Raw genomic sequence first — 15,265 nt, forward strand, 5'->3', positions numbered from 1 at the left:
TGTAAGTTCCAGTTCCACTTTCCAACAAACGAAGAAATACTGGCATTCCACCCGCCCTGAACAAAACAAGCACAGATAGGCACTTAAGTTGAAAGTATGCAAACCTTTTCTTCCCATACCAAACCTGTAGAGGAAACCCTTTTTCTTCTGTGTTTCACCTTTACAAAAGAATCGCAATTGAAGTCAGAAGCAGCTGAGTATTGGCACAAACCCAGCATTATTAAAAAAGAAAGGTCTTAAAAGGGAGCATATTTGACCAGTTCCTTCTCCATATCAGAATACTGCTCTTTGAGGCGCTCCATAGCTTTTCTGTGCTCTTCATCCACCTCTGCTCGTTTGCTTTGTTGTTCTTTCATGAATTCCTCCCAGTGGGCTATGTGCTTCTCTTCACGAGCCATCAGCTTGTCTGCCTGAAGCTGAGAGAACGAAAATGTAATGTTTTAACAATCATTTCCATATTAAAACAGAGGTTTTGATGAGAGCTACATAATGTTCAAGTGTCAGAGAATCTGGACTTTTACTTCAGTAGAGGAAAGTGAAACTAGCAAAAAAACATGTGAAAAGGCAAAACTAAACCAAAAACATTTATTTTTATAAGGTATAGTCAATGGAAAACAAACAGTAAAATGTCTGTGATAATATTAACACTACAGCATTCACAACAATAGCTTTTCGATGCTATACGGGTGAAAAAGAAAAAAATAAACGAATGGAAAGACACTAGCTTGCCTAGTTCACTTCTGTTGGTTTCTAAAGGTCATACTTTGCATTCTTTATTCTTCTGCTTACTTATGATGTTGTAAGTACTGTAAGCAGCTGATATAAATCCACATTATCTCATTAAGATTTGCTTTTAAAATAAACTTTTGATTTTGGAAACATAGTATTCAGTGGTTTAGCCCCTTAGTTATGGGGAAAAAAAAAACCAAACCAACAACCGAACAGCAAATAGACACTGCTTTCCCCTCCCCCCCTCTTTTCTTGTGTTCACACAGAGAGAAGCTGCCTACTGAGACAGACAGACTCAGGGATGTCCACTGTTCTGAAAGTAACCAAAAGAGATGTCATTTAAAAAAATGCATCTAAATTTTAATAAGTGGTCTTAAAGATTTTACAACAAATAAGAGCAGGCCTATATTATATATATGCTACAGACCAAAAATGTGCTGGACACATTACTATGTCCAAGTTATGAGGAAAACACTAGGCCTACATTATATTTGTGAGTGCTAGACAATTTTAGAGAGTGATGTATGTCTATTATTTAGGTACATATACATTTCCAGAGATTAAAGGATAACTCGAACATTCAAGACAACATTTGAGATTTTATGTCAAATATGCACAAAATGCCTCTGTGTTTCACAACAAATAACAATGGTTAATAACACTCCCTACAAATTAAGTCAGCCAATCCTTCAACATATTGCTCCTCTTTTCTTGGTATTTGCTACTTTGCCCTTGAATATCTCATTTGTTGAAACGAAAGTATCTTCTACATTCTTGAATACGTTTTTAAAAGTAGAAACAAACTACATTTCTATTTTACCACATAGTAAAATAGTTCAGCATAGTCATCAGATACTACTCTTGATGAAAAGCCTCTAACGCAAAAAAGAAAGAATGAAATAGAATATAACCACATAGATATTAAATGTTCTGAAACTGGCAGTTACTGTTTCTGCTTTAGCCAGCTAGCTCTCACTGTGATTAATGTCTTCCTTTATAAATAAGTTATTTTTTCCCTCATTTTTTCATATTGCTTGGCTTCTGTTAAGTCTGATTCCTTTCGCTCTCTTATCTTGGGGGAAAAGAAAAAAAATTAGCTATCTAGGAAGAGAGATCATACACCCATCCAGTTTGCATGTCAAAATGAGATGAACTTCTGTACTATATGATTCCTGGCATACAGGATTAACAATCTGTCCTCTCTGTATTATAGGTGCTATAAATGTAGACAGTTGTTCTTACATTTGCTCCATCTTCCAGCAAAAAAGATTAGTCTTCTCCTCCCCGCCTTTTTTCTCCTTTTTAATATATCAACAATGACTATTTTCTATGTACAGTACTTCTGTGTAGGAATAAAAACTATCATACAGCTTTTACAGACATCTGGAATTTTTGTCAGCTAAATGTAATGGGAACCCATTTATGCATTCTCCAACACTCTCTATGTATTTTTCTTCAAAATCACACATTGTGGGTGAAATGCACAGTTTTTGCAATGCAGCATTTTATACACATAGTAGCAACATTATGCTTGCAACAGATGCAGTATCAACTACTAATAAATATATCAGTGTATACTAAGTTTGACTCATACACTACTTCATATTCAATATGTTTTGAAACTGTCAGTGCATCACCCACGTTTTGACGGGATTAGAGAGCACTTATCCCAACCACACCTTGGCTAGACTAACCCATGCTCCTCAGAACATGAATAGTTTGCAAGGAACATGAAACTCATGTTGCTACTTTCTACTTTAATTTTTCACTACACCATTTCTAACCAAGGATAGAAAATGATTTACCTGTTAAAACAACCTAAGACATTGCTAGAACATGATACAGCAAAGCTTAGTTTATCAAAAATCTGTGGTCTAACTCTTTTCTTCTCTAAAAAAACCTCTTGCCTTTCCCTGCTCAATCAGTCTTTTGCTTGTTCTAGCACAAGAGAAGTGACATTGTGAAATAAAGGGATATTAGCGGCCAGGCTATGTACATTGCCTAATCTATCCCTTAATAAAAATTTGAACAGTTGAGTGCTGAGAAGCAATTGCTGTAAGTGCTTGTTCTTTAAATACATAAATGCAAGCAGCTTTCTGTTGAAATAGCAACTTTTTTTTTTTTTTGTTGGAAATTAAGTAACTCCATATAATTCCAATTTATACCTTTAACAAAGCAAAAAGTTGTACCATCCCTGGAGCTAAGGTACTAACAGGCTTCCCTCACCTCAGCCTTCTCCACTGTCTTGTAACAGCTTTAAATTACTATTTTTTCTGTCATGAAGAAGGAAATAATGCTTGCAAGTTTGAAAATGCAAGTACGGTTGCATAAGAAAGTAATCCCTTTTTCCTCCTTAAAAAAAAATAAATAAATGAAAGAATAGTAATTCAGTGTTAATTTTTGTTATTTTTAAACTTGTAACTTTTAATAATTCCTACCTTTGTCATTTCAAGTAACTGCTAAAATAAACAAATATGTAAAATAATAGTCTAAACTTCTAAACTCACAAGTAAAAAACCTAAACAAACAGAAAGAACAGAGCCCCTTCAGTTAGGCCCAATTATAAATTAAAACCTAATAAACCAAATACAGCCACTCAGACAACATGAAAGTTTTGTCTGTTCTCATCCAGTCAAGAAGTATCTACAAAGTTGCTCTGGTATTTAACTGTATAAATGTAACAGTGTATCATAACAAGAAAAAAGGCAATACTATGATACCATATTCAGGCTTCAGAACAACACATTTTGTTCTTAGGTAAATCCTTGTGTCCTTTGTAATATGGAAAAATTGCCATATGAACTAAAGCATCCAGACAGACTTCCCTGAGCCAAGAGGAAGCCTTAGGCTGCTCACGATACTGTATGGTATTGGTACAGTATTTAGCCAGGAGTGTAAAAAATAGTTAGCTATATATTGCAATGTTTTAAGCATCAGACAGTCCAACATTTCCTGCCATGCTGTAGATTTCTATTTGAACCAGAAGATTGTTTAACTATCAGCAACAGTACATAATGCTTTAGGCTTTTACTACCTGTGTTAGTGAGTGACTGGCACTTACTATCCTCTACTGCACAGAAAAAAAGCCCCACATTCTTACCCCACCTGCAAAGAATTACAAGGTAGTAGAAATGGTCTTCCTCTATGGCTGTTAATTTGTTAATATGTCAAAATTTGGATAGATGTTTTTTGCTTATTTAATCAGAGAATCATCTCCTCAGCTCCAAACATTCTTAGAACTCCAGCTCTATCCTCATATGAAGTTTCCAGCTCCAGACCACACCAATACAGCTTTTTCCTGTCTTTGGTGGTTATCCATTCTTTTTGCAATTCCTCTTCTTCAAACAGTATTTCAGCTTTCTGCTGGAAGTTCCTTCATTCACTCAGCAGAACATAAGCCATAGCAAGCTGTTAAATTTCACTTTTCACACATAAGCTGAATACTTGGCCTCAATTTCTGTCTTTTAGAAATAACTTCATAAATATATATATATATAAAAAAAGATATATATATAACTTCATAAACACAAGGGTTTGGGAAGCTCAAACTAAGCTTAGAATCAGTTCTATGTTTGTAACAATGCTGACTACTTTTATGAGTAATTTTTTTTTTAATAAGATATTTAGACATCATAAAATTTGGAAGATTTTCAGCTTTCACGTTCATATAAAAAATTGACAACAGTTTTGTGTTAAAGTTTCATTATTTGGTTTAGATACAAACCAAAGCTTGTCTAAATTACAAACATAGTTGCTGCCTTATTTATTCCTGTTCTGGGAATTCCCTTTGGTGTGTTAACAAATTTACATATTTGGGCAGTGACATCTTTCGTATTCCTTTTATATCAACACCTCAGTTCAGACATTCGTTATTTGGAAAAAATCTAATCTGATTATGAAACCATATTTCACTCAGTAGTGCATACTGCTTGAATGTGAAAGATAGTAAAGCCTTCTTGTACATAGTACTGTCTCATATGAGTTACTTGTATTTATTTCTATCCTTGTTTTACTCTCACTGGGTATGCAAAAAATTAACATTTTTAAAAACATCAAATTTTTCAGTAAACTTTGGTTCTAATCACTTGGGCTATTTTTGCTTACATTAAAAACACAAACAAAACCAAAACCACATCTATAAAACCCCAAACCAAAACCACCACCACGTGAGGCAGACACAGGCTTTGAGAAATGTTACCATACTAGTTCATGCTACAGGCAACAAAGACAACCATAACAGAAGTGTTAGACAGCTTCTAGTACAAGCCTGTTCCCTTCTAAATAAAAATATTTAAAATAATAATAAAAAAAGACTATAGTACACAGAAACAGGTTTACAGAATTTCTGGTAGTCTTCACTAGTTTCTCTCACAAGCTTAAAATAATACACAGCTTGAACTAATAACCAAATATTACTGATCTGGATGGGAAGATGACTCAGTGAAATGAGATTCTATGAATGCTTCTTTCAATGTAAAGTTATTTCTGTAATCAGAAACTACTTTACGCCCTAAGTGATAATGTGGTGGGGACAACATAATTTCCCTTTTGTTACTTGTTGGTATCAGTAGCTAAAAGGAACTGCAAAAAAAGATAATTAGTAAAGCAAATAATCTTAAAATTCATTCTATTCAGCAGAAATTGAATTAATTTCACTGAGGGCTGCTAACAGTAATCACTTGACACTAGATCCTACCAAAACCACATTATATTTTCAGAATACATGATTTCAGAAAGGAAAGTAAAGAAAAAGTATTTAAAAAGTAAGGAAAAAGTATTTCTCCTCAAATAGCACTATAATGACAACTCCCATCCATAATTTTTAAAAAAGTTACCTACCTGACACTACACACACTTGGAAAGTTTCAAGGCAAAAGTCTGACTTTACAAGCTTAAAGAAACAATATAAATCCCAAACAGCTATTAGTATTCCTCCACTGCACACAAAAAAAACCCAACTAAACCAAACCAAACGAAACCAAACCAAACAACCGAAACAAAAAAACACACAGCTAATATTTTTAAAAATGATAGTTACCATCCTTATTGAGTGCTCATTTTATAAGTTATAATATTTGATTAAAGTTTTACTTCTAACAGTAGCAGAACTGTAAGAAGTTTCCTATTTAACCTCTCTACCAGTATCTACACTAGTGTTAGACACAAGTAAACTTTGCCAGGGTAAAGCGTTCTGTTTGCACAGTACGAGTATTCAGCTGCAACTGGATTGCCCATCTTCATCGATTACAAAAAGGAAAGAAAAACATGACTATCAGCTTACATAAATCAATACTCAGCCTGTTTTGCGTGACGGCCATGGAAACATCTTCAGTTTTTCTGAGCTAAACGATTATAAATAACATTTTTCAAGTAAAAAGATAACATAGGAACACAATCATGAAGGAGTGATGGGAAAACATGTAACTAATTTCTTGTATAATTTTCCAAATTTTAGATTCAGAGCACATGTATTTCAAATGTGCAAAGTGTAGCCAACTGAAAAGATTCCAATGATTCGCATGTTCCTATAATATAGCCCTTCATTAAATAACCCATCCACAAGTGAAAAACACACTTCCTTTTCAACAAGCAATATATATAATATGGTCAATGTTCTCAGCTAACTAGGAAAGATTTACATTTCCATTCTGGTAGGTTAGTAGGTGTTTTTTGTTCCACAGAAAATAATTTATTTTTATATTTAAGCTTTCCCTGTACGTGACAAATATTATAGTCTGAGCAAGGAGGGAAAATAAAGCAAAGGAAATACATATATATATAAAAAAATTGTTTCCATACATCGGGAGATTGTAGGAAGAGCTAGCGATCCATTAATTCTGCAGTCAAGAACATACATGCTCCTGCAGTATGTGTTTTATGAGTGCAGAAATCCCTCCAAAATAAGTTTTATTGCAAGTATATAAAGTATAGAAAGATACGCTTTAAAGTTTTGTTACACTGAAGAGAGATACTGCTGTAGAAGCACAAGACTCTTACTTAGATCACATTATAAAAATCTATCCTTTACCTTCCTCGCTTCATGCTCCTTCTCTTGGAGTTTATGGATCATATCATTGGCAGCTTGCACTGAAATAACAAATTGCAGTAGATCAGTCTGCTGTCCTAAATAAAACAAACTCGCCTGAAAGGGATTCAAAAGACATGAAGCTATTACAGGTCAAAGATCATATTCCACTGTGTCACTTAACTCCGCACAAAAAAGATTTGTCAGTACTTGCAGAAAATGCTTTACACTGGTAACTGTACGTAGGCTTACTGAGTTCAACCCTCATGCATTCTAGAAGCCAAAAAAAGACAAAGTCAGCTAGGTCCTCTCGTGCCCACATGCCTTAGTGTTGCTGATGAGATAGAGTGCACTGCTCAGCACCTCAGAAGACATAAAAAACCTCTCAAATCAGTAAGTAGAAACAGGTGAGCAAGCTCCATGTGTTAGTTGGGTTTCTTATTTTTTCCCATCAAATGCAAAAAGCGATTTAGTATAAATAATCTACATGGAGAATATGCTGGAGCCAGCCTCTTCTCTCGTGAGACTAAGCCTAGGAAAACTTCTCAACGGAAATAGGAACTGTGTTCCTAGGCATTTTTTTTCCCTACCTTATTTAACACCTAATTAATGCAGAATCAAATAAACTAATTTCCACAAAGCAACCTTTTCCTACTTCTCCTGCTAACACATCTTAGTATCAAGAAATACTTTACTTATCACCATCTTAAAGCTGGTGACTTCTCACACCAGGAGGCAGGCTCCTGGCCCCGGAGGACTTCCAGTTACAGAACAGGCTCACTGCCATAGCTGATGAGGAGCTGGGAGTACCAGGAACTGGAGCATCTGATGCCTCAGCCTGAGCCATTCAGGACAATGAGAAGACAGCAGCAAGTAATAGCTGTAGCAGACTCCCCACTGCAGGGGACAGAGGCTTCCCACCTGTCAATATGTTTTGGCATTGAGAGGTTTGCCACTTGCTGTGAGCTCACAATAAAAATGTAGACAGGCTACTAAGGCTCAGACTATTACCCCTGCTGCTCTTCCTTGTAGATTACTGCAGAGGTGACCTGAGAAATACCAGAAATGACTACAGGGATATGGGGACAGTCAAGGCATAGGGATCTGGGTAATGTTCTCCTCAACCTTACTGGGGAGGGGGGCTCAATGGATTTTTGGGGTTAACGGTTGCATGGTTGGTGTTGGCAGCAGAGTTTCAGTTTCTACATCCATGAGACTCATTCTGAGCATCAACAGCTACTTGGAATCTACCTGACTAAACAGGGCAAAAGTAGCTTTGCCAAGAGGCTGACCAACCTCATAGGGACAGCTTGACACTACAAGCGAGAGGTAAGGGAGTGATTCCTCGAAAAAAAAACCAAAATACCAAAATAAAAAGTAAAGCAGTGGATAGAGTAGGCAAATTGACGGTCTGGGATGATGGGCTTTTCAAGGATCACTTCCTCCAAAAAAAAGACCCATCCCAACAAGCAGAAAATCGAGCAAAGGCGGCAGGAGGATGGATACATGGATCCATCCTTGCATGGATGGGCAAGAAGCTCCTAACTGAATTCAGACTGAAAAAGGAAGCGTATAAGAGGTGGAAGCAGGGGGAAGTGACCCAGGAGGAGTATAAAGTTGCTGTATGATCTGCAGAGACAAGGTAGGAAAGTCAAAGCTGATCCAGAGTTGAATTTGGCGATGGATGCAAAATGCAACATGAAAGTATTCTACAAGTATGTAACCAGCAAAAGGAAAACTAGGGAAAATGCAGGGAATTGAGCATGGAATCTGCTGAATTGGTCAGGAGAGCTGGTGACAAAGAACATGGAAAAGGACAAGGTACTCAAAGCATTCTTTGCCTTAGTCTTTAAGATAAAGACCAGCCTTCATGAATCCCAGGCCCCTGAGACCAGAGGAGAAGTCTGGAGCAAAGAAGACTTAGCCTTGGTGGAGGAGGACCAGGTTAGGGAGCACTTAAACAAACTGCAAATATGTTAAGTCCACAGGGTCTGACAGGTTGTGTCCATGAGTGCTGAGGGAGCTTGCTGATGTCACTGAGAGGCCACACTCTCTCTCTGAAAAGTCACTGCATCTGGGAGAGGTTCCTGAAGACTTGACTCTTCAAGGAACTTGAATCATCAAGGGCAAGAAGATCAGAGAATACTGACCAGTCAGCCCCACCTCAATCTCAGGAAAGGTGATGGAAAAAAATCCTCCTGGAGGCATTTCCAAACACATGGAAAACAAGACGGTAATTGGGAATAGTCAGCATGGATTTAGAAATGGGAAATCATCCTTAAATGACCTGAAAGCATTCTATAATGCAGCAGCTAGTTTGGTGGGTGGGGGGAAAGCGGCTGATGTTGTTTACTTCAGCTTCAGTAAGGCTTTTGACTCTGTCTCCTATAACATCCTCACTGACAAGTTAACAACGTACAGGTGAGATAAGTGAACAACGAGGTAGACTGAGAACTAGCTGCTAGAGTCTGTGATCAGCAGCACAAAGTCAAGTTGGAGGCAAGTCACTAGCTGTTTACTCCACTGCACTGTGGCCAACAGTTTAACATCTTCACCAGTGACCAAGATGCTGGCACAGAGTGCACCCTTAGTATGTTTGCAGACAACAGAAAACCAGGAATGGCTGAAAGACTGTATGGTTCTGCTGCCATTCAGAGTGACCTTAAGCAACTGGAGAATTGGGCTGAGAGGAATCTTACGAAGTTCAGCACAGGGAAATGACAAGTTCTGTATCCAAGGAAGGAATAATCCCAGGCAGCAATATACGTTGAGGACCAGCAACACAGGCCACATCTGTGGTAGTTTGTTCACTTCTAGGTTCCCCAGTAAATAAAAGAGATGGACTTACTGGAGCAAGTCCAGCACATGGCCACAAAGATGATTAAGGCACCAGACCATCTCAAGTATGAGGAGAGGCTGAAAGAGCTGGGACTGTCCAGCCTGGAGAAAAGGTGGCCTGGGGGGAACTCATCAATGCCAATAAATATCCGATTGAAGGGAATGAAGATGAGGGAGCCATACTCTTCACTGTAGTGCTCACTGCCAGGAGAAGAGACACTGGGCCCAAACTGAGACATACGAGATTCCATCTATACAGAAGAAAACACTTTTTCTGAGGGTGGTCTAACACTGGCACAGGTCACCCAGAGCGTCCATCTGCAGAGATATTCAAACCCCACCTGGATGCAGCCCTGGACAACTGGCTTTAGCTGCCCTTGCTTGAGGAGGGAGGTTGGACAGAGTGACCTCCAGAGGTCCCTTCCCACCTCAACCATTCTGTGATCTATTAATAATAATGTATTGCACAGAGCTGACCATTAGGAACTCAGGTAGTGATATCAAAGGTTACCCATTCTTGCCTTATTTGCATGACTAAATTTTAAGTTTCAAATATTTTCCTGCAATTTTTTTGTGTGCATAGCATCATCTACGATTTGTTAATCTGTACATGTCAGATGCCATATAAATTATATGAAATTGAATGCTTACACAACATGCTATACATAAAATATAACAAAACCCAAACTGGCATGTTTCAACTGCATCAATTTGGCAGCTAAAGCTATACTCCCTTGAAATACCTTTTTCATAAGCTATCCTGCTGAGTAAAGAAAAAAAAGCTACTTAAAAATTATTACGACAAATTTTAAGCTTCCTTCTAAAATCTGAGCAATAAAAATTATATTAGATGGTTATAATGACAAAACTAGGATTAACATACAACAACTATTACTACTACTCTATTTGTGACTAAATATTATAACAATAGCACATTTCGTAACTACAGAGCAGCAAGTTTTGTTTTAAATCATGGAGGCAGTATTATACTCTCCCACATCAAAAGTAAGGACCTTGAAGGTCACACCACAGCACACCTGCAACAAACCAGAAAACTGAGATTTTGTACATAGCTTTAGCCAATATGGAACCCCATCCTGTTTTAAGTGAGCAGCAAAAGACTGAGATGAAATAACTTCTACTTCAATCAACAAAAACCTTTAATGTAACTTTAATAAGAGCTGTGATGGCTCAACCAATAGATAAAAAAAAAATGTCCTTGTTGTTTCCTTTTTTCACAGAAATGACAATAAAGCACATAAATGGTAGAAAATTTATCCCAGGGTGTAATTTTTCCACAAATCATATTTTGGATCCAAACTATTTAAACTGTTCTTCAAAATGATGCAACAAGGGAAGGAAGAATCAATGTGCTTACATTTCTTGAATACTTCATTCAAATTGTCATGCATTGCCTGCTCACACTTAGGAAGAACGTGTTCATTTGTTTCAAAGATTGTGTTCTTCAGATTTTCAAGTACTCGTAGTTCTCGGAGGCCACGCTTTTCCTGCCAGAAGAAATAAAAGGAAATGAGAAGCTAACAAGGAATTCCACTTTCCAAAATACGTTGGTTTCCCAGTTGATAAACTAAAAGCTGTATCTTAAAGACTATATCATTGTCTATTAAAGTGTTACTCTACTTATTTAACACAATTGATAAGATTAATTTTGTGGGGGAAAACAAAAAGGAAAAGAATTAAAAAAAAGAGAGTAATGCTCCATTCTTCAACTAAAATGCAACAATACGTTGAAAGACATTTCTGGCCCTTGTGAGATACTAATGAAAACATTTGTGTGGAAAAATGCATTTTTTTGTATAGTTTATTTCCAGCATATCAAGAAAAACAGGGAGAAGCAGAGCTTGAAAGCATTGCATTTTTATAACTCATTGTCACAGAGGAATAACATTGCAGTGATTCTCCTTGCTTGATGTCTGACCTTACAGGTTTAGCAGGTGTCTGACCATACAGATTTATGAGGTTAAAATAATATGAGTAAAATTATTTTTACTGAAGTAAAGCAATGAAATCAAGACTGAAAACATAACACAGATGACTAAAGAGGCAGCCCTTCTGGCTCACTGCTGATCGTAATTACAAGGAGAAGAAGAAGAAGCTCTTGCTCTATTGTTTACATAAAAAATCCACTATTTTTCTGAAGCCACAGCACTACTTCCACCCTGCATTTCACCTGCATTTTCACTTAAGACAATGGAAAGGATTCTAAAATCTGCTGCAGGTTATGAGGTTGCACACAAACATTTCTGTACTGAAAGTTGTGAATCATAAAGCAATTTTAGATAATCAAAACATACTGCATCACACAAAGTGAGCAACTGGATCACCACACCAGTTTTAAAATTCAGAAACACAGGCACAGACAAGTAAAGCCACTTAATTAAACAGGCTCCAGACTTCCTGAATGCAAATCTACATAGTTTACACACTAGATGCTAATTATTGAAAGAAAAAGCATATGTTCTATCCTACTGCTACCAAAAAATATCTGCTATCTCAAAGTTAGAAACAAGTATAATCTTTGGAAGAAATTCTAAGTTGCAAAAATGTAAATAATCCTCTGCTTTGCCTCCCTCCCCACCGCGAAGCATACACCAGAAATTAAAGAAAAGATCTAAGAACATACCAAATTTGTCTAAGAAATAGAAGACGACTTTGGGTGCAATGAGAGAAATGTATCATAGAATCATAGAATGGCTTGGGTTGGAAGGGGCCCTAAAGATCATCTAGTCCCACAGGCAGGGACACCTTCCACCAGAGCAGGTGACTGAAAGCCCTGTCCAACCTGGCCTATATATTATAAGCATATGAGTTCCAATCTTGTAACTGAGTTACAAATTTTTCTTCCTATGAAAAGCCATGTAAAGCAGCCTAGTGTATCAGAGAACTTATTTAGGGAAGGCAAAGAAAACAGATCATTCCTTATGGCTCTCAAGCTCATACACCACGGATCTGATGACACTTTAGTTCACGCACATATTTTGCCAGTATAGAGACAAATTAGACCTGCCCGAAATCCTCGCTACAATCTGGGGGGAAGGAAGACATTTTACTGTTATTTTTTTTTAAATTTTTTTTTAAATGAGCTCTGCATACTGGAAATTTGAGGTATAACTGAATTTTCAGGACTAATTTTAATCTGCATTCTGTCAGAATGAAAATCTACTCAGAAACAACCTTTGGTTGACACAAGATACTATTTTTCTGCACTTTTGCTGCCATCTTGTGGAAACAGTATTACACTTTCCAAGCAAAGTTGCACAAAACACTTTTACAACTTTAGTACTTTAACCTTATCTGCAGCTAATCAGATTATATTGATTTGATTTTTAACAATTTTATTACTTTGCATAAAGTGTTGATCCTCCAGTAATATGACTTTCTTATAGAACTAAAAAATTAAAGCAAAATTAAATTACAGCTGTGCTAGCTGAATCCAGCTGAGGCACAAACCAGTTTCTTAATGAGACATAAACGTATACCAACGAACCATATACTCCTTGAGCCAACCAGACATCTCTAAGATGCTAACTCTACATCCTCCTACATCAATATTCCTGCCAGTCTTCTGCAAGAAAAATATTTATGTCCCTTTAGAAACTTTTTAAATAAAAAGACCTCAATTACTGCTTTGTTTACTAAAGTTGCAGATATATACCATAGGAGTTTAAGTTACTTTGGGCAACAAATACACATCAAGTGTTTCTGAAGAATTTACATACATATTATAATCTCTAAACAGATGCTAAAACTGTTTTAAAGTCTCAGACTCCAAAGACTGCAGCACCAGATATGATAGAAATACTTACTTCAAATTCTTTAACGAAGTAACGTATTTCTCCCTGAATTACTGGTCTGTGATCCAGTAGTCTTGAATAGATTTCACCAACATCTAGAAGATAAATGAAAGTCAGATTTTTAGTTTTATTCTCACACTCCAAACTAGGCTACACAACACAAAGTAGCACACCATACTTCAATGTAAAAAGGGCTACTACTCACCAAATACGTGCAAAAATCAAAAGAGCACCAGAACATGATTTGTTGGCTAATCTATCTATTCAGCAAATCAGCAACTTAGATAAAACACAGTAAATTGGTATTCCAGGTGCCACAGACACCTTTCTGTGAAGGTGAATGTTCTGTCTCTCAGCATGCTCGATTTCAGTCTTCCACAGTACAGCTTTCACATCTGATTGTTAACAGTGGTGAAAGAGCAGAACTAAATGCTGCAGCTCAACAGAGACTCACAGCTTAAGATGTGGGAATCTTCTGCAGCAAGAGACAAGAATAAAGCTCACTACAAGGGAAACCTGTTGGTGTTTTCTTGTATTCCACGGCCAAATATTTAAAACTTATTCTAGAAGAAGAGTATTTACGACATAAATATGCTTGGCTATCATACGGAAAAAAAGAGCTTGTTAGATTTAAAAGCAAAAAGGCTATTTCAAGAAATAGACAGTGTAGTTCCAACAAGCACTTAAACTGGTACTTAGCTGGCACTGCTGTCTGAAGGAAAAGCTCTACTTTTTCTGTCCCAGCTGTTGAGTTATCATGTGGCACTCCCTCACTACTGTATCCATACCTGCTTGTTCCACACCCTGAATCCTGTCCCATTCAAAAGAAGTGCAGTCATGCCATTCCCAAATTAAAATGTTTATGTTTATGGACTGTGTTATATGACCTTTTTGTTCTTTTTACCCAAAGACTCAAACAGATGATTATAATAAAAACAAACTTTATTTTCTGCTGAGATTTTCTCTGAGTGGGAAAACACCCTTGTATTCAGGGATGTTGTGAGACAGAAAGGAAAAAGGATGGCTTCTAGGTAGGAAATCTAGGACAGGAGCATTTTCTTTGAGCTGTTACTGGCCACTCTGACAATGTACCATCTTTACCCACAGTACTCTTAGAAGGGTCAAAATAAGCCATATGGAAAGAACAATTATTTCATATCTGGGGAACATGACTACAGTGGATAAAGGAAAGGCTGAACCACTGCCAAATTCAAAAGCTCCTGTATGCAGATCAACTAGGCCAGAACACATGTGCCTGGACAAACAAGATAAAAGTAAGAACTTCCCAGGGAACTTAATGCCAATGGCAAGGACTTTGTGTCAGACTCTACTTCGCAAAGTAGAGCTACAGAGCTGTCTCAGATTTGGCATTACTTTACAAAGTAAACTTTGCTTTTACTTTGTCAAAGTAAAGCCAAATCCAATAGATGAAGAAGCCAGTTAAGCCTCCCAGATGCCCAGCTTCAAACCTCAGAGCATGTCACAGAGCTGCAGAGGGTTGAAAAGCAGCCACTCTTTGGGGAGGAGTGGCTGGAAAGTTGCTTGGTGGAAAAGGACCTGGGGGTGCTGACTCACAGCTGGCTGAACATGAGCCAGCTTGTGCCCAGGCAGCCAAGGAGGTCAGTGGCATCCTGGCCTGTATCAGCAATAGTGTGGCCAGCAGGGTCAGGGCAGTGATCATGCCCCTGTACTGGCACTGGTGAGGCTGCACCTCAAATACTATGTTCAGTTCAGTTTGGGCCCCTCACTACAAGAGAAACATCGAGGTGCTGGAGTGTGTCCAGACAAGGGCAATGGAACTGGTGAAGGGTCTGGAGCACAAGACTAATGAGGAGGAGCTGAGGGAACTGGGGGTGTT

At 37.5% G+C, this 15,265-nt stretch overlaps 1 protein-coding gene across 1 annotated transcript; it reads right to left on the reverse strand.

The window, feature by feature from the left end:
* Positions 1 to 236: 236 nt before the first annotated feature.
* BLOC1S5 (biogenesis of lysosomal organelles complex-1, subunit 5, muted) lies at positions 237 to 13,502 on the reverse strand (the record flags this gene model as incomplete). Its single annotated transcript, XM_010022660.1, has 4 exons — positions 237 to 416; positions 6,758 to 6,816; positions 10,971 to 11,100; positions 13,420 to 13,502. Coding segments are annotated over 4 exons (452 nt in total), but the record flags the coding sequence as incomplete, so codon positions are not given.
* Between the last annotated feature and the right edge of the window lie 1,763 nt (positions 13,503 to 15,265).

The sequence above is a fragment of the Nestor notabilis genome, unplaced genomic scaffold (assembly GCF_000696875.1).
Source record: "Nestor notabilis isolate BGI_N333 unplaced genomic scaffold, ASM69687v1 scaffold5889, whole genome shotgun sequence".
Classification (NCBI taxonomy): Eukaryota; Metazoa; Chordata; class Aves; order Psittaciformes; family Psittacidae; genus Nestor; species Nestor notabilis.